Raw genomic sequence first — 24,907 nt, 5'->3', positions numbered from 1 at the left:
CGGCCGTCGCGATGGGAAAAGAAGCACCGCCCCCGCGGCCCTGCACGAAGCGCGGGCTGGGCTGGGCCGGGAGGGCTGGGCGGGGGCGAAAGGGCGGGGCTGGGCGGGGCCGCGAGGGCTGGGCGGGGCCGAAAATGGTGGGCGGGGCCGAGGGGCGGGGCGGAGCCGAAAGGGTTGGGCGGGGCCGAGAGGGCTGGGCTGGGCGAGGCCGGCTGGACTGGGCGGGGCCGAAAGGAGTGGGCGGGGCCGAGAAGGCGGGGCGGGGCCAACAAGGTTGGGCAGGGCCGACAGGGCGGGGCTGGCTGGGCGGGGCCGCGAGGGCGTCGTCGAGGACAAGGACCTGCAAGGCCCGGAGGGGATCGGCGCCGAACTGTGGGAATAGCCGCGTCGGGTGGGCTGCCCCGTGCCCACAGGCGGTTTCCCCCAGCCGCCCCCCGAGCCCCGGGTGGTGTGGGGCGCACAGCCCCGACCATGGGGTATCTGAAGTTGCTGGTGGTGCAGGACTTCAAGTCGTGGCGCGGGCAGCAGGTTATCGGCCCTTTCATGAGGTTCAACTGCATCATCGGGCCGAATGGATCAGGTACTGGGGTGAGCGCTCGGTGTGGGCACTGCCCGAGATCCCCCCGTACCTTGGGCCAGGCCGGGCCTTGCCGGCTCTGGGCCCGCCGGACGTGCCGGCACTTCCAGCAGGAGCAGGGCAGGAGCGGGCGCTGCTGGGACTTTAACTTGGAGTTGTGTCGGTGCTCCAGGCCGAGCAGAATGCCTGGTGTGCAGACACGCCTTTCCTCGGCCACCCCTGCCCAAAGCCCGGCTTCCAAATGGCACACGGGGAGGGTTGTCCTCAGCCCTGTGGCGGTGGGAACCCAATCCTTGCCTGGAGCGAGGGCCGTGCCGGGCTTTCCCTGGAAAGGCAGCCCTGGGATGGGCTTGCCCTGCAGCCCGCGGCAGGGTTCGTGGGGCAGTTCATTGTGTCATTCCAAACTGCTGCCAGTCTGATCCCCTTCCCAAAGCTCCACCAGAACGGGGATTGTATCCCCTTGGCCTATGTGATTGCCAAAGCTCCAGCATAACTGGGATTGTATGCCCCTGGCCCATGTGATTCCCAAAGCTCCAGCACAACTGGGATTGTATGCCCCTGGCCCATGTGGTGGGAGGGGAGGGTTGTCCTCACAGAGCCACAGGGATGTGCTTTGCTGTTCATCTTAGTTTTCCCAGTCTGCCACCGATGTAGTTTGTGATTGAGTTTTTTAGATCTTGTAGTCTCTTCACTTACCTGATTAAAGTAAGATTGCAAGTTCAATATATTTAGCATTGTTATAATACTCTTTGTCATTCTGTCTCCACTGTTCTGTATTGGAAAGTCTCTAAATTATGGATACTTTTTTAAAGTACTCTTCCAGTTAAATTTGAGTACATTTTATACATGAATCCAGGTACAAAAATTGTGAATATTACATAATCTCTCAATTGAGCCTTTTTATTTCTCTATTATTTATTTATCTGTTTTCCCCCAGTAGTCTTCCTTTTCGGATATTTTTGAGAATAAGTCAAAATACTACCAAAGCAGCAAAATTTAAGGATGAAAATAATTAAGCTGTCAACAGAAATGATCATGACTAAAGGGGGAAAACAAAAAGAGGATTCCATTAGGAGAATTTTTGTGGAAAGACTATGACCAGAGAGCTTTGTTGCTGTGGTGGATGGATCTGGGAAAGTGCTTGTGCTGTTCGGGAGACTGGAGTTGAAGTGGAGAAGTTGTGGATGGAACTCATGCAGCAAAGCTCCCTCTCTGCATGTCAGAAATGCCAAGGAGGGAGTGTGATGTAGCTCACCCAGTTGGAGAAATGATCTCTGGAGAAGCCTTTGGGAAAAAAAAGGGTTCAATAAAGCTGAAGAAATAACAAATCAGTTTTGTGATGATTTTATTACAGACAGGCTTATTTTCTGCTGCTGATGTGTTGCATCTTAGAAATGTGTTTCTTTATTTGCACTATTTTTTCCTCAAGGAAATCAGAGAATCACAGAGTGGTTTGGGTTTGAAGGGATCTTAAAGCTCATCCAGTGCTACCCTCTGCCATGGGCAGGGACACCTCCCACCACCCCAGGGTGCTCCAAGCCCTGTCCAACCTGGACTGGGACACTCCCAGGGATGGGGCAGCCACAGCTGCTCTGGGCAACCTGTGCCAGGGCCTCCATAGGCAACAATTCCTTCCTAAAACAATAAAAAATACAGAATAAGAGTTCATTAAAAAATTTGCAATTCTGCAGGGCTTTTTTTAGCTAACTGTTATTGCCTGATTTCTGCCATGTAAAAACAACTTTTAAAAATTTCTTTAAAGGCAAATCTAACATCATGGATGCTGTCAGCTTTGTGATATGTGAAAAGACCTCCACGCTGCGAGTGAAGAGCGTGCGGGAGCTGATCCACGGAGCACATGTGGGCAGGCCAGTGTCCTCCACAGCCAGTGTGAGGATTGTGTACTGTGAGGAGGACGGCGAGGAGAAGACGTTCTCCAGAGTCATCAGGGGTAGGTGGCAGGCTCTGCTGCACATCCTGTCTCTTAGCTGGTGTAGAAAGAAAGGGAGACAGGAAATACTCAGCTTGGAATTGCAGATTCCAATATAATTTCATAGCTGGGGGAGTTAATACTTGTATTACTGCAGTCCTGCAGTAGCATTTTGGTAGTGGTATAAATGAAAACACGCACTGGGGCAAATCGGTTAAAAATTTCAGTAAGTGATTATTACGTGTTTCTATCTGTAGGTATTCCCTTGGGATGTGTAAATGGTGTAGGCTCCAGGAAATGGGGCTGGCCTGGGCACTGGAGCACAGCAATACCATCTGAAAGTGTGAAACGAGAGTTTTCATACAGAAAAATGGAATTATTGAAAGCAATACAGGAGTAATTGAAATCTATTTTCTTTCTTTGACGAAATTGCTCCCTGAAATCGTTCCACTAGTTTAGTTCTTTTCCAGTGGAGTTTGTTCTGTAGCCATTTTTGGTAATCAATTTTCCTTCCCTCCTTTAGGCAATTGCACTGAATTTCTGTTCAATGACAAGCCTGTCAGCCGATCTGTGTACGTATCCAAGCTCGAAAAAATAGGCATTCTGGTCAAGGCCAGGAATTGCCTCATTTTCCAGGTGAGCATTCAAGGCACTTTGTAAGGAAAATAAACTCTTCTGACATTATGTCATAGAGCACCCAGTTATCTGTTTGATAGAAAAGGGGACATCCTTATCCTGCCACAAGATATTTTTTCCTGACCTCGACCAAGAACTACAAGACTACAAAATAGAAATAAGGGGGTTTGTGTGTACAGGAGCGCATCAGTAAGAAAGGAGCTAAACTGGAAGAAATTTAGTGTTTGTATTATTCACAGGATATAAGAAAATATATGTCATATGTCTCTATAAATGCTTAGTGTATTCAGTTCCAGGAGTGTTAGGAAAAAAGTAATTTCATCTTAAAACACTCCTATTAATAAGAACGCATTGAAGTGTAAGGGGTTTTTTTTGTTAAGATTGAGGGATTGAAAATTTCACTGGGCTGTTAGTTCCCAAGAATTTAATGACATTGGTCAGAAATGCCTTGCCCTTGCAATGAATACATTGCACAAAATTGTGTTCCTTGCAGTTGTTGAGGAAAATTGCTGACAAAGAACTGATTTTTGCCTTTTACAGAAGTGACTTTTTTACACACCTGAGTGGCTGAGTGATGTTCCTTTGGGCACTCAATTTTTGCTAGAGTTGGAATCTAAAAGTGTTTCCATCCAACTCTGTCCACTATAAATATAACCAGAGATCAGTCTGTTCCGTGTGTTCCTAAATAACTTGATGAGGCAGCAGAGGGGCCCCAGTGCTGCATTATTTACTGCTTTGGGCCATGGTTTAGGGAACAGTGGAGTCAATTGCACTGAAGAAGCCCAAGGAGAGAACTCAGCTTTTTGAACAAATCAGTGGTTCCTGGGAATTGGCTGAAGAATATGAACAAAAGAAGAAGAAGATGCAGCAAGCAGAAGAGGAGGTACAGTTTCATTACAACAAGAAAAAAAGTGTTGCAGCAGAACGCAGGCAAGCAAAGATGGAGAAAGAGGAGGTAACTCAGTTACTGCTTTTTTGCTTGTAAAGATGCCAGACTTTGTATCTTTTATAAGCTTAAATACATTTAAAAAAAATCACACATCAAAAAAACCAACAAAAAAAACTCCCACTGGTTTTAATCTAGGGTGTTTTTTGCAGTAGGGCATACTCTATAATAATTTAGTACCATTTAAGAGAGTGGGAGAGTGGAGGAGTATATATAATGAAATCTAAATAAATGAAAGCATAAGTTTGCCAGTATAATTTAATAATATTTAAGTGTTTGAGTTTTATGATTAGTGCACATTACAGCTACTGATACATCATCTTATTTCACTTTGGACTTGACTGCCAATGATGGAAAATTATTTTTATAAACCATAAATGAAATTTTCATGTTGATAGGCAGAGCATTACCAGATGCTAATCAAGGACCTGGATAAAGAAAGGATGCAGCTAAAGCTTTTTCTGCTTTATCACAATGAAAAAAACCTTGACTTCCTGAAAACCAGTTTGGATGAAAAGAATCTGGAGGCTTATACCAAGAAGGAGTCTCTTTCTGAAGCAGAAGATTCATTTAGAGGAAAGAAGAAACTGCTTGGTGTACTAAACAGGGACCTACAGCACATGGAAAAGGAGATGAAGTAGGTTTTGCAGGCAGATGCTGTGAGAGCTGAATTCACTGTGGTGTGCATGGGGAGTTGGTGACAGTGCCTGTCACACAGCTGGGTGACAGCCCAGAGCTGTGCAAGGCAGTTTGTGCCAGGTCACTACACTGATATCTAGACATGGTTTTCACCTCCCACACCACCCAAGATTGTGAGCAATTTCATTATCTAAGTGCCTGTTTGCTATTACATTTTAGAAGGTTTTGCTTTGCTTCCTAAATGAGTATTTTCAGTGGGTTTAAAAAATGTCATCCCCCCAGTGTAAGACCTCAGTACAGCGCCAGCCTTGCAGTTGAAAACTGATTGATTGTATGTGTGGCTGGGAGAGGAGGTTTCTTCTTTTCTCTCCTCCCTCTCTCCCCTTTCTCTTTTTGCTCTGTAGCTCTGTTGTTCTTGCTGTGTTTTGTGGTGGTTGGTTGGTTGGGTTGTTTGCTTTGGGTTTGTCTTTGGTTTTTTGTTTTGTAGGACTCTGGAAGCATCACTGATTCAGCAGAAACCCCTCTATATAAAAGCAAAGGAAAACACCTCCTACCAAATCAAGAAAGTAGAAATGTCTAAAAAATCTCTGAGGGACAAGGAGAAATACTGTGATAAGGAAAGGCAGAACATAAAAGAACTCGAGAGAGAATTGAGTGATATTGAGAAGGCGTGGAGAGTGTTTGAGGAGAAAGCTGAAGAGGAGATGATGCAGAGAGCAGCACATATGGAGCTGGGAGAGAGTCAGGTGAGCTGGGAGAGAGTCAGGTGAGCTGGGAGAGAGTCAGGTGAACTGAGAGCCCCAAAAGCACTGATTGCTGGAGAAAATCCCCAAAATTCCCCCCTTCACAGGGAAACCATTATTTCACCAATGACCTGCAATTTCTGGTGCTCTGTTCTGGAGCGCAAATCAAACCAAACCTGCAAGTGTTGTGTGGAGACACGGTCCCCTGTGGGAGGGCAGGACAGAAAGCATGCAGAGGGTGATAAAGCAGGCAATTGCTGCTTGAGGCTGAACAACAGGAGTCCTCCCACTTCCCAAGAAGGGAGTTTATTTTTCATTTCTTTGTGTGCAGTTGGAGCGGTACAGAGAGCTAAAGGAAGTAGCAAGAAAGAAAGTAGCTACACTGACCCAGCAGCTGAAGAAACTTCACTGGGAAGAGAAGGGAGATCAAGAAAGGCTTAAACTCAATCGGAGGAAGAAAACAGAAGTTGAGGTATTTATATCAAATTAGAATTGTGTTTTATGGAGAAAAAGATCTCTGCCCCTCCCTTTGGTATAACTTTGTGTAGAAATGTGTTCAGTGCTTTGACATAATCAAATCCATAGCAGAGGAGATAGATTTTAGGTGTTAGTTCAATTTTCATGTTGCAGCAGGTTTAGCAAAAAGGCTTCTGAATTGCTCAGGGATTGTTTGTGTGGGCCCGCAAAGAAGATTTGGGTTGGAGAGCTTTGGCTTTAATATTTTACAGTTACTCAGAACATACGAACTGTCATCAGTTCCTGGCTTTGTAATTGCAGTTTTTCTGTCTGGAGTGTCTCACTGCTGCTATGTGTCTGTGTATCTGTATGACACACCCTGCAGAGGTGTATTCTGAGCACAGTTACACACAACTGACCTTAAAACCATCTCAGCAGAAGGGTATGAGTGTGTTGTAGTTGGAAAAATCTCCTCAGTGTCCCCTGTTCTCTTGCACTTCAGAGGGAGGTGCTTGGTGTGAATACAAACTATTGCAGCCATTTTGGTTCTGGTTTCTTTTATGATTGCAGATCCAAACATCTAACAATAAAATACCTACATTGTAGCTTGGTCACCATACCTGATGTTTGCTTCTGATGGAAGTAAAGGCTCAGCTGATTTGTCTTTTTCTTGTCATGTTTGGGGTTTTCTGCTTGTTTTTCAAACTGATAACCTTCCAGTTTTGTCACCTCCTAAGAAGTTACAGAGGCAACATACATTTCTCCAGCATTTACTTATGGAGTCAAGGTTTTAGAAAACTTAAAACCCTATCAGAACAGACTTTATGACCAATAGAGTTCCTAACATCCCAGTCTTACAAATGTGCTTCTATTCCCTTTTGGAGTACCAGTTACCAAGAAATTGTAGTTAGTATCTAGAAGTGCAGTGAATTCAATTGCCTGTGCTTCTGAAAGTGGGTAAGTCCCACTGCACTGTTGAGAAAGCAATAAGGGATACTTGAGAATTCTCATATCTCATGAATAGGCAGATACTGAAGCAGGTGCACAAAGAGATTGACTCTCCATCCCCAGAGCTATTTAAAAGGTCACAAGGATCTCAGGAATTAAATTAAGGGTTAATAAAATGAGTAGGTAACAGCACTTGCATTAATGGATGTTTGTTAAAATTGAGTAATTGGAAATACTTGTTTCATTGTTGTTTTGGGGTTTTTTTCCTACAATGTTTTGTGTCAGTTTGGAAGCTCTATGTCAGCTTCTTTGTGTGTCCTTGGAAGAAGCTGTTGATACAAGGCCAAGAAAAGCTACTCTTCTGTTTTAACACCTATAATTTACTAACTCCGTGTTTAAAGTTGTTTTATTTGTTGGTGTCATGATTCTCTGTGCTGAAGAGGCTTTCTCTAAGTTGTAGCTGAACACAAAAAAATCCAGTAATGGCCTTGATAAAATAATTTCCCTCTATTATTCATGGTGCAATTTGTCATTTGTTGTTGTAGAAGAGATGCTGTTGCTTTAGTGTGAAATACCAGTAAAGAAGAAAAGGTTTGTCTCAGTACTTGTTCTGAATTAAGAGCTTAATATCTTGCTACAAGCTGTGGTTTTCCTCTAGTTGGTTTTTAACACATTCTGTTTGTGATTGCACAGGAAACCATAAAGCAGACTGAGGGACAGATAGAGGAGTATAAAAAACGCATAGAGAAGTTGGAAGAATATGTCAAGATCTGCACGTATGTGTGAAAAATTAAAACTGCTTTGATTTCTTGTGTATCAGACATTTTCAAAATAACAGAGCGGGTTTCTATTTTCTTTAAAATTTTAGTAAGAATTAGAAATATTACTAATTCTACTTGATATGTTATTAAAGCAATATAGCTGTTAAAGTAGCTGCCAAAAGGAAGTAGGAAGTGTAGTGACTAATCCATATTTTGTTTGAATCAGTTCTATAATTCTAATTTCTTGAAAATTATCTCACTGTGGATATGGGGCTGTAAGAGGACAAATCCTGAGCAAGGGAGCAGGGCAGTTCTGTATCTCAGTGTGGGTATGGGGCTGTTAGTGGGCAAATCCTGAGCAAGGGAGCAGGGCAGTTCTGTATCTCAGTGTGGGTATGGGGCTGTTAGTGGGCAAATCCTGAGCAAGGGAGCAGGGCAGTTCTGTATCTCAGTGTGGGTATGGGGCTGTTAGTGGGCAAATCCTGAGCAAGGGAGCAGGGCAGTTCTGTATCTCAGTGTGGGTATGGGGCTGTTAGTGGGCAAATCCTGAGCAAGGGAGCAGGGCAGTTCTGTAGTTGAGATGCTCTAGAAAGCATTAATGTTTCTATTGGGTGTTAGCTCAGTTCTTGCTGCCTGGTTTTACTCCTGTGGGGTGAGGTGACTGCAGAATGACCTCAGCTCATACTACAAGTGCATATAAACGAAACAAGTGACTTGCTCCTTGTGTTCCTTCTGTCCCAAGGGAATCTCTAGCAGAGAAGCAGCAGCAGGAGGAGGTGCTGGCCGGGGAGGTGGAGGGCTCTGCAGTGAGGATGGCTGCAGTGCAGGAGGAGCTGGGCAGGCTCATGGGCGAGCTGCAGAGTGCCAGGATCGACCACCACGAGGGCCGGCGTGCGCAGATGAGGGCGGAGGTGCTGGACAGCCTCAAACGGCTCTACCCGGAGGCCGTGGTAAGGAATGGCCTCACTCACTGCTGGGTTTGGCAGTTCTGCCTCAGGCTGGGGGCACTGCACAGTCTGCATCCCACAGAGCATCACAGGCCATGAGTTTCCAGCGGATGAAATAGGAAATGCCTAAATGTGCTGTTTCTGAGACAGCTCTGAGAGTGACCTATCACAGACAGCTCTTTCCAGTTGTCTTTTCTTTTGTTTAAGTCTGATAAGAATAAAACTGCCTGAAAACTGGTCTTCTTCTGCAGCAGCTACATGTCAACAAGCAGAACAAAATTGTTCTTGCACGAATTCCAGGTTGTGATGTTCAGAATGGGCATCATAGGTTTGATCCTTCAGAAAAAGCTCGGCTGTGCCTATAGTTACAGAAAGGGAGCAAAAGAGCTTTTGAGAGCATGTACAACAAAGAACTAACTGGTTTTATCTGTGGAGGTGTTATTTAATGATTATTTGGACAGTGCAATTCAAGAAAAACAGCTTTTATTCTTTCTATTCTACTAAAATAGGCAGATTATTCTTTTTTGCATTGAAACTGGGATAGTGCCTCTCTTGTTGCCATTTTCCAGTTAGCAGATGTATTTATTTAAGACTTTATTGTTGTTTTAAGTTCCCATTCAGTGTTAGATACTTTCTCCCAAAAAATGCTTAGCTAACTTTGTCACTCTGTCATGCTTTTAGAAGTGTATGCTAGAGAGTCTCAGTAAAACACTGAGATATGTAACTGCAACCCAAGAGAAAAAATTGGATCCCTTGAGAAGGCATACTTTGCAGGTTGGGTTGATCACTACTGCAATTTCTGCTTTTTCTCATGTACAGCCATTGTGCGAGAGTGCAGCTGGTAGATGTGTAACACATTTTCCTCCTACTGCTTCTGTATCTTGTATGTAGAAATATTATTTGATATGTAAAGTAACATTAATATTTCTCTGTATTTTTATTTTCAGTTTGGAAGATTGTTTGACCTGTGTCATCCTATCCATAAAAAATACCAGCTTGCTGTTACCAAGGTGCTCAGCAAATACATGACTGCTATTGTTGTTACCACTGAAAAAACAGCAAGAGATTGTATTCAGTTCCTGAAACAAGAACGAGCTGAACCTGAAACGTTTCTTGCTTTGGATTACCTTGATGTGAGTACATTTTCCTTTCTCCTGTCAGTAGCAAGTTAGTACACTTGTAAATCTTGGTAGTGGATCATGTAAGCTTAACACAAGTAGGCTCAAGTGCTAAGGCACAGGACTTGGAAAGTGAATTCCATGAGGCTTCTCTTGCTGGCCCGTTTCTCCAGCCTGCTGAGGCCCCTCTGGGTGAGCATCTCAGCATTCCTCCCAGCTTCATGCCACCAGAAGGTTGCTTCCCCATCACCCAGAATGTTAGTGAGGATGGTGAACAGGATGTAGTTCCTTGGGTTCCCCACCCTGCCCCTCTCTGAGCACAGGAGGGACTCTTGTGCCTCCCCAGTCCTCAGCAGCTCTTGCAGTTCCCCCCCTGTTACCTGCACGTCCTGTCCCCAGACCTCTCAGCTCTGGGCAGGCTCTATTGTAACAGCCATTCCAGACTCTGCTGCTTTGCTTTCCAGGTCAAACCAATCAGTGAGAAGCTGAGGGAGATAAAAGGAGCCAAAATGCTGGTGGATGTTGTACAGACACCCGTTGCTCCACTGAAAAGAGTGATCCAGTTTGTGAGCGGGAACAGCTTGGTCTGTGAGACCATGAGGGAAGCCAAACACATCGCCTTTGAGGGACCTGTGAGGCTCAAAGTAAGCAGCTCAGGTTTGGTGCATGTGGGTTGCATTGCACTTAGGTGTTTGGTGCCATTTCAGTTATTATGTTCTGCATGTACTATGAGGTATTGCAGACAAACACAGTGGTGCTGTGCTGTCTAATCCCACCCAGATAAACCACCAGGTACTTCACATGGCTCTGTTTTCCTCTGTCTGGTAGAAAGTTGAACTGGTTTCCTGGGAAAAAGGAGAGGCAAATTAGGGGATAGTTAGTGGCCAAATATGCTACTTGGTATGGTCCTTGTAAGGAGGAGGAAGAGGAGGAGGGAGGGATAATCCTACACTTACAACTGTCTGATTTAAAAACTCAGACTTTATCTTGCGAGGTTTTCTTTGAAGAAATGTTTTCAAAATTCTTTAAGGTATCTACCAGAATCTCCTGGTTGTAGATTTGGGCTGTGTTAAGGACTGGAAGCTTCTCTGTCACTTCCTGCAGTCCTTGCTCCTTATTCATAGCTGTATTGCTGCAGACAGTCTTTTATGCACTTAGCAAACCTTTTAAAATCTCGATTAAAACAGCTCTAAGTTGAAGGTGAGTGTGAAATCAGGTGTACTTGGAATCAAATCACAAAAGCACCCATGTTCTTCACTAAAATATGCACTTTGTGTACAAACAGGCTGCTTTTCTTTGCTCCATTATTGTGCTGCCTTGTTCTGCTGAGCCAGGCAGAACCTTCTAAGTGTCAGTGTACAGACAGGTGTCTTGTGTGAATGTTCTAAATGCAAGGAAATGGTACAATTTCATGTCATTTTCTGATCAGTTGTAGTAATACAAAAATGTGATTAGTGATAAGAAACAACACACATTTGCTGTGGATTCATGTGTCTCATCTTACCAGGTTTAGAGCAGGAAAAACATTGAAGTCCAACTCAAATGTCGTTGTTTCTTGTTTAACTGCCATATCTTGGTCACTACTTGGTGGGCTATTTTGGCTGGTTTTGTTAATTTCTGTTTGGGTTTAATTTCTGTTTGGGTTTAATTTCTGTTTTTCTTCCAGACAGTGTCTCTTGATGGAACTTTATTTTTGAAATCTGGAGTGATTTCTGGAGGATCCAGTGATTTAAGATTTAAAGCCAGGTGTTGGGATGAAAAAGAAATTAGTAAAATGAAAGAAAGAAGGGATACCTTGGTTAATGAGTTAAAGGTAGGTCTCCTAATAGCACTTTACTGCGACTCAGGAAGGTGTAAAAGTTGTGTCTGACTTGGTTCAGCTCTGGGAAAGTGATTTTCTGAAAAGGTGATTTTCAGACCTTGTATAAGATGTAGCTGTGTCTGCTCCTCCAGTTAATAACAGCCAGCTGTGCCCCTCTGTCCTTGGCTGGGGGCAGTTTTGAATCAGGGAGGAGATCCAGGACAACACTCCAGTCCAAGCTCCCTCCAGGAAAAAGAGCTGCTGTTCAAAGTACCTGGAGACTTGTAGTGAAAAAGGTGATATGATCTGTCAATATGAGAATATTTGCATGGACCCAAACGTGCCAATGTGGAACAATGCCTTACCTCTAGTGTTTGCTTTTTGTAAGAGGGATGGAGTGGGAATTCAGGAATCTGCAGTGGGTCTTCCTGTGGAGAAATAATCTGTTACCAAACTCCTGTTGAATGTGACCAGTGCTATCAGCCTTTCCCTTGAATGAGGCCTGTGTCAGTGGGGCTAAAATCTGGAAATGACTCGTTTTCAGGCAGGCCAGCTGTTGTTTCAAGTGCCTTTTTTCCCCTTCCAACACTGCAGACCCTAATGAAGGCGCAGCGCAAGGAGGCCGACCTGAAGCAGCTGCGAGCGCAGTGCCAGGGGACTCAGACACGCCTGAAATACTCTCAGAGTGAATTAGAGCTCATCAAAAAGAAACATCTTGCTAATTTCTACATGGTATAACGCTAGCTCTTTATCATTTTCATGTTAATAATTGTATTTTGCCACCCTGTAATTACCAGTGAAGTAAATGCTACTTCCTTACGTAGCTGTTTTAATTCCGTTCAAATTTTACATACAGCAGTTATGACTGAGGAATTAATAAAATAGGATAAAATATAAAAAACAGGATTAAAACATACAGTACATGAGCCTTTTTCTATTCTAGTTTTTAAATTTGTTTTGCTGGTAAGCTTGGTTTATCGTTTAGTAACCTTCAGAAGTCTGTAAGCCAAGTGCACTTTCTGTGGTGCTCAGTTTGCTTTTCTTCTCATTAAAACTTAATTGTTGCATGCAAATTGGCAATAACAGTGGGTAAGTGGCATTTGAGAAGAAAATAATGATTTTAATCAGGACAATGCAGTTAATCTGGAACAGAGCTATCTTTTAATTTCTAAGAAATTGACCCTGCTATTAAGAAAAATTACCATCTTTTTCCTTTCTGTCTAGGAAAAATCCAAACTGGAAAGTGAACTGGTGAATATTGAGTCTCAGTACGATATGCTGAATGAAGGAATAGCACAAAATAAAATTAAAATAGAAGAATTTCAGACAAAAATTAATGAGGTAATGCCTTCTGTCAGACTGCTTTTCCTGTTATGCTACAGGCCCGTCTGTTCTTTCTGACTTCTAGAACTGGGACACCTTTTAACTTTGTAAACTACTTTGTCAACAAGTCTTTTAAGTTATTGCAGCCTTGCACATGCTGTACCTTCCTTACCCAGGTAGCTGTGAACAGAGGTGTTCTTGTCTGTGTGTCAGAGCTCTGCAAAGGAGTTTCCCTGGAGTCAAAATTCTGTGACCAGCAAGTGCCACACAAATCCAACCAGCTGTGAAAAAGAGCTGCAGTTTTACCTGAAAATTCCACACTAAATGCTGGTGTAAAGGTAGATGGTTAGAGAAGGAGAGATTCCTCACCTCTGTCTGCAGTTACTTGAGGTATAATTTAGTTCCTGGCCTCTGCCCCACTCTTTTCAGTGAGCCTTGGATTCCTGTGACTGGAGTTGTGCCTGTGGAAAGGATTCAAAGTGCTGAGTGCTCCCTGTGGTGCTTGTGGTGCAGGTGTCTGTCACCTGCAAACACTGACACTGGCACTGAGCCTGTAAGAACTTCAGACCTAGGGAACTCTTCCTGTGCTCGTTCTGAAAATAAAGATAGATAAAAAATGGAGACTGGTCATTGCTTTCCAAGAGTAGTGTGACTTGCACAGTGTAACTTGGTTTGATTGGGTCCCTGCCTAAAAAAGCCTGAGTACTATAGCAATGTAAATCAGGGTTTCATCTGCAAAGGTTCTGTAAAATTTTGTTTAATCTGTTTGGTTTCTTTTTAAACAGCCTGTTGCTATTCTTCATTCAGCCCTGTCTTACACACTCTGCCTAATACTTGCCTGCTTAAATTGTTCATAAAAATCTTAGCACTGGTTTTGGATGAGGCTTTTGTTGGTATCTACTGTAATTAGGAAGTGAAATATTCCATGGCAGTGTTTTTGCTGTGACTTTGCTATAATTTGAACACAGTAATTAATATATACAGATCTCTTGAAAGGATCAAAATGCAGAACTGAACTACTCTGAGAGACCTGGTTTTATCTGATTAGTGACCTGTCCAGCTTTCTCTTCTTCAGCTGGCTGGGAACAACAGGCAAAACCAGAGCAGCTGGTCACACCGTTGCTTTAATTGTCTTTGGAGTCACCAGGTGCTGTCAGGATGAGCTTAGATCAGTTACATCTTACAGATCATATGCCTTGTGTCTGGCATTGGCACTGAAAGTGTTATTGGGAAAATTTCAAGTACACATTACTTCTCAGTAGTGGTTTGCTGTTTCTTAAAGTACCTTAAAAATCCAGCCTGTAGCCTGAAGTGATTGTGTGAATGTTTTACATCTGTGAGGTACTAAATAGCAAAACATTTTTTGCTCCATTTCTCTGCATTCCAAGGTTGAAGATGCTGTTTTCCAGGAGTTCTGTGAAGAGATTGGTGTGGAAAATATCCGAGTGTATGAACAGGAACATGTGAGACAGCAAGAGGAGATTGCCAAGAGAAGGTGGTGTTTGTCACTGATTGTACACCAGTGCTGGCATTATTTGGGGCACAGTGGCCCTTGGGAAACTGCAGCACAGGGAATGGCACAAAAGCCCAGGAGAAGGGAAAAGGTTCTCCTCTCACTTCAAGGATTAGTTAGGGATGAGTTAGGCTGCCATGCTTTGGGCTTATTAGGCAGTTAGGAGTGACTCACAGCTTGCAGCAAACGTGGGAGGTACCATTTACTCTCCTGGTAGCACTGCTGTAGGAAAATAAAGCAAATAATAATTTCTAAAACTCACATTGAAAAGTGGCACCGTCCCAGATTGAGAACAGCATGAGGGGTCACTGGTGTACCAAAAATCTTGAGGAGAACTGGGGGTAGGATGCAGGGATTTGGTATGGGAACATAAGGAAACCAAGCTCTTAGTTTTCTCCCAGGTAAGCTCAACTAGTATTCCCGTCCCAGGCAACCTCAACTAGTATTCCTGTCCCAGGCACATGTCACAGGACCACAAATTTATGTCTTTATGAAGGAGAATATTAAAATGAACTATATTCTTGAACTTCAGTGTAACTTTCTGTATTGATATAGCCAAATTCTATTTTTTGACCTATTATCACTGTATCCTTGTGACTCCAGTACATCCACAGGATGTGGGGTGGTGGAATCAGTGATCCAAATGTGCGCAGATTTTTGTGTTCATCTGAACAGTCAGAGGGAAAATGTGCCTTGTCATAACTTTACACTCAGTGTTGATGTGAAACCCTGTCCCTTGCCCAGGCTGGAGTTTGAAAGCCGGAAGACACGGCTGAATGTTCAGCTGGAGTACAGTCGGGAGCACCTGCAGAAGTCAGTCAGCTCTGTCAGCAAGCTGAGGGAGGCTGTGCAGAGGGACGAGGCTGAGATCCTCAGTCTGCAGCAGGTAACCAAAATCTGGCTGGGACTGGGGCTGGGAGGGGACAGTGCAGAGAGCTACAGTTCTGAATCAATGTGGTCAATGCTGTGCAGTAATTCTTCAGGGAGTTCAGTCAGTGCTGACTTGGTAGCTGTTGGAAAAAAATGCAGATGCATTTTAATCTCAGAATAACCTGCTGAATTTGACGCCTTATTAAGCTTACTAAAAGGTAAATTTTATATTACTGTGTGTACAGTGTTACACTGTGTTCAGTTGGTACAAAAAGGCAACATACAGTTTACAGATAATCCAACAGCACGTGGCTCAGATTCAGCAAGAGATTCCATGAGTAAGTGTAAACAACTCTGGTGCTTTACATCTTCAAGGGTTTCACAGCCACTAATAGATTTAATATAATTCTGTGAAACCAATTTAGATTTTTAATTGAAGTAATATGTATGGACTTCTCCTCCACGGTGTTCTTTATTCCTTGGTGTGCTGATGGTGCTTGTTAAATAAACTGTGCTTGTGATACACAGAAAAGGGAAGGAGATAAGATATGTAATAGTGCTTTGAATAAAAATCAAAAGTGAAGTGTATAAAACTGCCACAAAGTGAAGAAACCACCCCCATACAGTGCCTTTCAGATTTTGTGTAACAGGTTTAAACTTCTAGCTCTTTTTTTTTTTGTATAGTAAGGCTCCACGAGTTTTGTTTGCAGGTTAAAAATGTAAATATTTTTATGCAGGATGAGAAGAAGCTTCTAATAAAAGTGAATGAAGTTGTGGAGGAGCAGCAACATCTTAAGGATAGATTAAGTGCTCATAAATCCCAGGTTACAAAAAGCCAAAATGAAGTTGAAGAGTTCAGAAAGCAGATGTTAACTCTTAATAGGTAATTCCTACTTGTACTGTGGGGAAATTTTTACATCACTATTTTGTCCTCCTATTGCATTAAAGCAACTACTTTGAGGAGAGTTTATACTTCAGTTTTTGTTATGCTTGCTTATTATTGATGTGCTTTATGTCTCCTATTCAGGAGTCATGACTGTGGTTAGAAACCCTGACATGTTGGCACAGTGGTTAAGTAAACTTGGGGAGTTTTCTATAAATCCATGAACTGTGCCTAGGAATTCATGTTAGAGTGTGTCACTTTAACAATACAAGATGTTATGTGTCTGCTGCTGGTAACTTGATGCTATCAGAGGAATTTATTGCCAAGAATCAGGGTGTGCTTCAAGAACAGTGGTAGAAGATACTTGGTTTAATGTTAAAAGGATCAGATCTCCCTCCATGTTCAGCAGAGCTGAACATAACAGAGCTGTAATTAGGAAAAGGGTTTTGAACGTGCTGTGGAGTGAGCTTGGCAATAGATTGAACCTCAGGCTCCCTCTGGAGTCGTGAGGGAGAATGGAGGGGATGGCACAAGTGCAGCACCATTCCCTTGGCTGGATGGGGAGTGCAGGGGAAGGGGCCCCCTTGGGGCTTGGGGACTGTTCTTCCTGCTGTGTTATCGTGCTGATTTTCCCTGGATGTTTTAGCAGCACTGCTTCTGCTCTTGAGTTGTTGTGTGCCTCTTGTGCATTAGGGAAGCCACAAAACTGCAGAGAGAAGCTGCAGCTCTGGAAACTGCTCTGGAGGAGAGGAGGTTAAAGAGACACAATCTGCTGCTCGAGTGCAAGGTGCACGACTTGAAAATCAAGCTGCTGTTGGGATCATTGGATGACATCAGTGAAATAGAGGTACTACAAATGTTTACAGAGGATTGATGTCCTAGGGGAGCAGTTGTTCAGCCATGAATTTAAAGATCCTTATTCTTTCCTTGCAGGACTGTTTGTCTCCCACAGTAATGCTCAAACAAATATGTTACTTTCATGTGATCAGGCCTCATTCATTCAAGAGAAGGATTTTTGTTTATTTTTGTAGACAGATACTGTTTGCAAGTATTTATTTTTGTGCTTCCCTGACATCCAATGCCGTCAGATCTCGGAAGCTAAGCAGGGTCAGCCCCGGATTAGTACTTGGATGGGAGACCTCCTGGGAAATGCCGAGTGCTGTAGGTTCTAGTCCTGAGGACTTCACTGGCACCGTCCAAGCTTGCTCAGCCGTGGCAGGTGAACCTCAGGACTTAAATGGTGGGGCCAGTTCTGCGCACGCTGAGCCTCGCCTAAAATCCACTGCGCAGGCTGGAAGGGCACACCCACGTGGGGACAGCCCTTCCCAAATCTTCGTTCGCGAAGTTTGGCCATACATACATACATTTTTGTGCTTGAAACATATTCCTGTGAAATATCTAAAGTCACTGTGGTACAAGAAAATTGGTGTGAGGTTCTGTAAGAGAACACACGAGGCAGTTCAGAAATATAAATAAGCCATGGTCAATCATGCATAATAGAAATGCTCTATATAAAATCATCCTTTTATCTTGAGTAGATGGAGATATACACAGAAATCAGGGATAGGCTAAATAGAAACATTCCTGTTCTCAAAGGTTTGACCCTCATTATTTGTCTCCAACTTGCCTCTTTTTCCAGCCTGTCTTTGGCGAGGAGGAATAAACTTTCTCCACTGTTACAAAAGAAAAGAGCTGTGGGTTTTGAAGGACTTCTAAGAAGCGTGTGAATTTGGAAGGAGTCTTGTTGAACCCCTTCCTTAGAAAAGTATTTTTGCTGGAGGATGGGTATGAACAGCAGCAGACAAATGCAGTGAGGTGGGGTGGGCAGTCTGTGAAGGGAAAGAGCAAGAACTGCTCATGATCAGCTCTCATGGCTTGTGGATAAGCAAGAGCTGAAACCACAGAGGAGAGCAGTAGGAAAACCACCTTGGAGCCATAATAGATTTCACTGAGACCAGCAGGATTTGGTGGTGGGAGAGGGACTGACAGAGCACGTGTTTCATTGAAGGGAAGGTGACTGAAACGTGGGCTGCAGGCTCTGGAAGGTACTCTGGTTGTGCTGTACCGAACTGAAGCTCCTCCTTGTGAGGCCACCTGAGCAGAGGAAATGCCTCAGCTGACACCCTCAGAGCATTACCTTGTAAAGGAATTATCCTTGAATCCCTTGTAAGGGAATATTTCCTTGAATTATCTGGGGAATGTAAACCTTTCCAATCAGATTTACAGTATGCACATTGTTGTAACTATATTACAAATAAATTCCTGCTGCTTTCATCTTAGCTTCCAACTGAGATTAGCAGAGGTTTTCATCTTCTTTTAACAGGTGCACATTTTAATTGGGGTCATGGGTTCTTAACTGTTCACTTCATTTGGGCCAGGGCAGGAGCCATGGAATAAGTTTGCCTTATACCACATTACCACTGTCTGTTCATTTCAAATCCTTTGAATGAGTTGGTGTAACAGTTTAAAAGTTACCTGTTGTACTTCTGAACTGGAATGTCCCTCACCTTCCAGCTGGGAACTGAAACAGAAGACACCCAGACAACATCAGGGATCTACGAGAGGGAAGAGGCAATTCAGATAGACTACAGCAGCCTAGAAGAAGACCTGAAGGTCATCTTTTCTGTTTGAAACTACTCCAGATGGAGTGATTGGCTTTAATTTTTGTTAAAAATATTGTATTTGATGCAATTATTTGTTCTTCATCCCAGACTGTTATTGAGGCACTGCTAAGCTGGGGTGCAGGTGTGGGTGTGCTCACGTTTGCAGCACTTCTGGGTGGGGTTTCTGGTGGGTCAGCCTCCCATATAACTCCCTCTGCCCGAAAGCTTTCCTGAGCCCCAAAAATGGAACTGAGGAAGAGTTAATATAGCCTTGATTCTTCCTTCCTCCCTCACCTTCTGCCTTGAAGTTCCAACACGGTCTGTCATGGCTCAGAACTCCAGACCCAAGGATGGCTGTTGGGGCTTGTTGCAGCTTCTGTCTGTGGTATTTGCAGAGACTGAGACTTCCCGTCCTGCCCTCTCTACAAACCCATTAGGTCATGTTTTCTCTGCAGGTTTTGGGGTTTTTTTCCTTTTGAATCCTGAGAAAAATAATGTCAGAGGCTGGGTGCAGAGCCAAGGATGGCTCTGTTATCCCTGGAACTTGTCTCCAGGAATTCCCTGAGAACCTGTCTGCAAAGGCTTTCTTTCCAGATCAAGTAGTGAAGCCCTAATCCTCTCCTGTGTTGTACTGTAACAAGGGCAGTGAGGGAAGGGAACTGGCACTCTGCTTTTCAAGGTCTTGGGGAAGAATGCTGAGGATCTTGTGGAGTATTGTGAGAACTGAGACTCTGGAGTGGTGTTTTTGGTTGTTTCCAGTTAAAGCCAATAATGAGTCGGGTAGTTCTCTCCCAAACCACGAGTGCTTGCCATGTGTGTTGAAATGGCCTGGCCTAAAAGCAGATTGGATTGCTCCAGTATTTTTTTCTTTAGGAGCTGGAATCTGATAAAGACATCGAGGCTCATTTGAAGCAGATGCAGCAGGAAATCAAATCCAAGGAGAGCACTTTACTGAAGACAGCTGCTCCCAACCTGAGGGCAGTGGAGAAGCTCCAGCTAGCCAGGGGCAAGTTCCAGGAGTCCATGGACGGTAACAGTCTTTCATGTCCCTCTCTTTTGTCACTGAGAGTTTTCACCCCATGGAAATTCTTCCTGGGGTTGGCCCTGCTGGCTTTGCCTCTTGCAGGTACTACGGTATTTTTTTGTGCTCAAGTGTTACCCTCAGTTACTTTTTAATTATATAGAAGCAATTTTTAACATACACTTGACTGTGCACTTGAAAAACAGTTTGAATGATTGGAGACTTTGTTGCCCAAATGGAATCCTAAAGTATTTTTACTTGCTTTCTGAAAATAACTGACTTTAAAATTGTTCAAATTTTTCTTCCATAATTGAGCCGTGTATGTTGTCCAGAACTCAGACATGAGCATTTCTTCCAACTGCTGAGTCTCCTCAGAGAGCATTGCAGACATGAGCACAGTAAGAAACCAAGGGGTTCTGGAGCTGTACCAGGTCAGTGCTGGAGCAGCTTGGGCTGAAAGAGAAGAATTTTGTCCTTTCTCCAGACAAATGTGGTGTAGAGCAGATTGAATACATCACAACTTCTCAGGTTTTGGGGCCTCCATTTGAAAGATTTCAAAGGAAGGAAACTCCTACTATGGGTATGCTCCCTGCATGTGCATTTTTCCTTGGTGCTGTTTGAGGTACTCAAACATACATTTGTTCTGTGTGTTGGCTCAGAGGCTTCTCACAGAGTAATTCTGGTCATTTTTTCCCTCAGCTTTTGAGAGCAGCAGGAGGGAGGTGAAAGCATGCAAGCAGGATTTTGAAGAGGTGAAGAGGAGGAGGTATGAGCTGTTCAGCAGGTGCTTTGAGCACGCCTGCATAGCCATTGACAGGATCTACAAGCAGCTCTGCAGGAACAGCAGTGCTCAGGTGGGTCCTGGGCTCGGGGCCTCGCTGGGTGCTCTGTAACCCACGGGAAAGCAACACCTGGGCTTTGCAAGGACAGGCTCAGCCCTGAAGAACAAACTGGCCCAAATAATAGAGACTGCAGGAGTTCAGGGGCAGGTAACAAGCCACAGCATCCTGGACATTAGACAGAGAAAGGTGATCTGCTGACAAAATTGGGAATTACTCAGTGTGGCTTAGTTTTGCTCTTTGTATTTATCAGACACATAAATTATCAGAACACAAATGTGAAATGTAATTGAGTACTTAATTTAAAAATAGGCTTGGTTTGCACATCTAGTGATTAAAAAAACTTAATCATTAGTACAGACAAAGCTAAAATCATAAATCAGTGTTTTCTGCAAAGTCTTGAAGCTCTTTGTACCCCATTTAAATATTTAGAAAACACAGATATGTTTGCATCTTTTAAGAAATCTGTAGAAAAATTGTCCCACAATTATCTTTGTTACTGTTCCTGTATTAATGCCAGAAGCGAAGAGGGAATTCCCAAATGCTTTTGGTTATATCAAATTCCATAGGCTGTGGAGTATTTAAAGGGCTCAGAATGAGAGTCTTGTTTAAGACTTCAGGTTCTGTGTTTTCCCTCAGCCTGTTGTGTGTTGGTTTGCTTTTCTTCTGCTGTGTCTGTAATCTGAGAGGAGACCTTTGAAATCATGGTTAAGGATGGAAATTCCACTTTTATCTGTCTCCCCCTGTGCAGAGGGGAAGAGACTGTATCCTTTTGTTGTCTCTTGTGTTAATGGGGAACACAAACCACACACCAAAGGTCTTAGCCACTTTACTTTTTAGTGGTTTGGAAAAATGGTCATTCCTTTAAAATCCTACTTTCAATTTTTGGTCCTGGGAACCAGGACACAAAGATTAGAGAAAGACTTTAATACAAGCAGCCTTTCTCCAGCTCAAAGCTGGATTCTGTAAAGCTAATCTTCCCCAAGAAGGGTAATTTTGCAAGTATTTTGTCTTCCAAGCTAAAGAAACAAAGCCAATTTTGAAGTCTAAGGTTTTAATAAATAAAAATCAAAGCAGATTCATAAAAGGTGATACAATTGAGTTTGTTGAGTAGTTGGAAGTTGGCAAATAACAAATACGTGGCACCCTTTCCTCCTAGTTGCTTGTTCACTAACAAATCCCTATTCCCTGGGAACTTGGTGGTGCTGCTCTCAGGAGGGATGAACAGGTATCCTGTACAAATGAAGCAAACTCTTTGGTCTCCACACTAGCTGCGGCAGTATTTAAACCTAAAACACTCCCAACCTTAGCAGTGTGACACACCCCACTGTTAACAGTGCCATGCTCTGTCCCCAGGCATTCCTGAGCCCCGAGAACCCCGAGGAGCCCTACCTGGAGGGCATTGGCTTCAACTGTGTGGCCCCAGGGAAGAGGTTCATGCCCATGGACAGCCTGTCAGGAGGGGAGAAGACAGTGGCAGCCCTGGCCCTGGTGTTTGCCATCCACAGGTAAGGGGCTGGCCTGGGGCTGTCCAGGGGGAATTCTCCAAGTACCTGCCCGAGGAAGTGACAGAGGGAGAGATGGGGCCCCCTCTACAGACGTGTTAACGTCTGCTAATGGAGTGTTCAAGCATTACTGCAGTCCTTAGTCTTGGATATTATATATCAAATGTAGAATTTTAATGAAATTATTAAATGTTAAGTGATATCTAGTTACTTCACTGAATAAATATAATATTACAAAATATTATAAAAATTTTTTTAGAGAGTAAATAATTAGAATGCAGATTAACATTTTGGTATCTAAATGCAAAATACTGTCTTGCCTTCTGCAGCTTTAGGCCAGCACCTTTCTTTATTTTGGATGAGATTGATGCTGCCCTGGACAACACAAACATTGACAAAGTAAGTTATTCTTTATCAGCAGTATCTGATACCTTTTGTAGGAGGGTGGCTACTGCCACTGCTGGCTGTTTGGATGCAGAGATTAATTATCCTGACTGAACCTGGCTTAAATTAGCCTGGGTTTAGGACTGAAGTAATGCTTGTATGAGATACCAGACATGGGAGAGGCTGAAATTCCCCATCTAAGCACGTTTGATCAGTCCCCCAGCTGAGAAGGTGAGAGAAGAGGTGAGGAGTGTGAAGCTGTGAGGTGTGCTGTGTACCTAAATCTGTTCCTTTCCATTCCTTTGTTTTGAGGATTTATTAAAGCAGATCTGCAGTAAATGGCACTATACTGTGGAATGAATGTGAATTCTGTAACTTACTACAGGCAGTTCTTCCATTAAAAAATTATTTCCATGTCACGTAGATGGAACTGTGCAGGCAGAGGGCTCATTAAAATGTACAGGTTGTCCTTTACGGAGCATTTAATTTGTATTTAATTCATATTGAGTAGGGCAGTGCCTTGCTCAGTCTCCAGTTCATAACTTAGTTTGTAGCTTTGTTTTGCATTATCACTGAAAAACATGCTGCTGTCTGCAGGAAACTGATACTTATTTAAGATCTTATTATGCAACCAGTGACAAACTTTGCACAACTTGTTTTAATTTCTTGCTTATTCACAAATTTCCACTCCCCTTTCTATTTATATCAGGTAAAACTGTTTTTCATTGGCACTGGCCTCTTTCTATAGGTTTATTCATCAGAGTGAATTATGTGTTTTCAAAAAGCAAATCTGAGGGGTTGTGTTAAGACCATGGCAAGTATCTGCCTTAAGAATGGTTTATTTCTCCTTTTACCCAGCCTATCTCAGCAGGGAGTTCTGCAGCTATCACAGCTCTCAGTCCTCTCCTCCCCATTCCCTGATCACAGCGTGGTTTCAGGAAATACTTGGTTTCTTTCCCAAGGTCTCCAGTTTCATCAGAGAACAGGCCCATGAGCAGTGCCAAATGATCGTTATTTCCCTGAAGGAGGAGTTCTACTGCAAGGCAGACGCATTGATTGGAGTGTGCCCAGAGGTACCAATTAATTAGGGGCAGGTTTAGTGGCTAATGCTGGTTGGTCCCCCCTGCAGGGCTGGGTGTGCCCTGCTGTGCAAGGACAGGCTCCAGGGGACACCCCTGGGGCTCTCAGCTCTGCAGGGCTTGGCTCAGGTGACAGTGTGTTCCATGGTGTGTCTTCCTCCCAGCACGATGACATCATGTTCAGCCAAGTGCTGACCCTGGATCTCACCGAGTACCCCGAGGGTGAAGAGCAGGACACAGCGGAGAGGTCTGGACACAGCTCTGTGCTGGCCTAGCACGTGAATGGGTCACACCCAGGGGACAGCAACTGGGCTGACAGCTGACTGGGGCAAAGCTGAGTCTGAACGTGGTGAGGAGTGGTTGATACGGAAACGTTCACTGGTCAAATGGAGCAGTTTTGCAAAATATTAATGGAAGGAGCTGTTACTCCTTGATGCAGTTTGGTTATTAAGGGCTGAGAGAGCCCAAGACTGTTATTGAGGTTGTGCACACTGGGTCACAAAGTGTTCTCTCCCAGTGTTTTGGGGTGTTGTGGCTGCAAGGTGAAGGGTTCAGGTTTGTAAGCACATTATCCCACAGAAGGAGCCTCTGGCCTGTCTTAGGACAAGACCTGTCTGTCCAGCTGTAGCACCAGCAAGGTGCTCAGGTGCTCACCACCCCAGGCAGGACCTTGTGTGTTGCAGCTGCATCTGTTTGCCTGCACATAGGATTATTTCCCTGTTTTTAAAACAGTGAGGTACTAGAACATGCCCATTATCTTGGGTGACTTCTGTGACCCCCCAGAAAGACTTCAGTCTTCCACTGCAACTTTATGCAAATATTAGTTACCTTTACAAAAGTTCATGCTGTAGCTCTAGAGCTGTGATGAAAACAGGAAAAATTTCACCTGATATTTTAACCTCAGCAGTGGAAAAAGTTTGAGTCAGATGCTATAGAGGCAACAGCCTTTAAAAAGTGTATTGGTTTGTTCTTATGCAGCTGCCTGAGTAGAGTCAAGTCTATTTTGCTGACTGTGGTTCATCTAAGCAGCAAAGTTAACGAATCTGGGGTACAGAACACCCTCTGAGAGCTGGAATCACTTTCATGTGACCTCTGTTCCACCTCTTAGTGTGGTGAAAAGCTTCCCTTGGTTTATGGTTGTTCATAATAGTTCTATCTCATGTTCACAGAGCAGGTTCCTGGTGTCCCCCAGGCTGCCCACACACACCTACCTTGTCCTGTGCTACAAGTCCTGGGCTTGTGGAAACATTCCAACAACATCCATGTGCCCACCTGCAGGCAGGGGTTTATCAAATACTTGTTACTGCCACAGTTTATTAAAATAAATCATTGAGTCACGAGTGTCAGTGCCTTAATTGAGAATCCAGGGACAGATGTGGGCACAT

The 24,907-nt window shown here is 43.7% G+C and overlaps 1 protein-coding gene across 1 annotated transcript; it reads left to right on the top strand.

Moving 5' to 3' along the window:
- Nucleotides 1-471: 471 nt before the first annotated feature.
- SMC1B (structural maintenance of chromosomes 1B) lies at nucleotides 472-23,797 on the top strand. Its single transcript, XM_071550066.1, has 25 exons — nucleotides 472-580; nucleotides 2,340-2,528; nucleotides 3,031-3,143; nucleotides 3,895-4,098; nucleotides 4,488-4,726; nucleotides 5,216-5,474; nucleotides 5,803-5,943; nucleotides 7,569-7,651; nucleotides 8,379-8,586; nucleotides 9,531-9,716; nucleotides 10,166-10,345; nucleotides 11,368-11,514; nucleotides 12,097-12,234; nucleotides 12,727-12,843; nucleotides 14,214-14,320; nucleotides 15,083-15,224; nucleotides 15,946-16,091; nucleotides 16,785-16,938; nucleotides 18,606-18,704; nucleotides 19,568-19,724; nucleotides 20,415-20,569; nucleotides 21,911-22,062; nucleotides 22,389-22,458; nucleotides 23,406-23,516; nucleotides 23,687-23,797. Exons 1-25 carry the CDS (start codon nucleotides 472-474, stop codon nucleotides 23,795-23,797), a joined length of 3,717 nt encoding a protein of 1,238 aa, XP_071406167.1.
- The last annotated feature ends 1,110 nt before the right edge of the window (nucleotides 23,798-24,907 follow it).

This window comes from Pithys albifrons, chromosome 3 (genome assembly GCF_047495875.1).
Source record: "Pithys albifrons albifrons isolate INPA30051 chromosome 3, PitAlb_v1, whole genome shotgun sequence".
In the NCBI taxonomy this organism is placed as follows: Eukaryota; Metazoa; Chordata; class Aves; order Passeriformes; family Thamnophilidae; genus Pithys; species Pithys albifrons.
Note: the sequence above shows the minus strand (reverse complement) of the source record. Positions and strands in the feature narration are given on the sequence as shown.

Bases quoted from the DNA above. Each gene is read 5' to 3' on its own strand.
- SMC1B (XM_071550066.1), top strand. From the start codon at position 472: ATGGGGTATCTGAAGTTGCTGGTGGTGCAGGACTTCAAGTCGTGGCGC. The intron at 12,235-12,726 runs GTATAACGCTAG...CTTTCTGTCTAG, and splicing joins ATCTTGCTAATTTCTACATG to GAAAAATCCAAACTGGAAAG. The intron at 15,225-15,945 runs GTAACCAAAATC...ATTTTTATGCAG, and splicing joins AGATCCTCAGTCTGCAGCAG to GATGAGAAGAAGCTTCTAAT.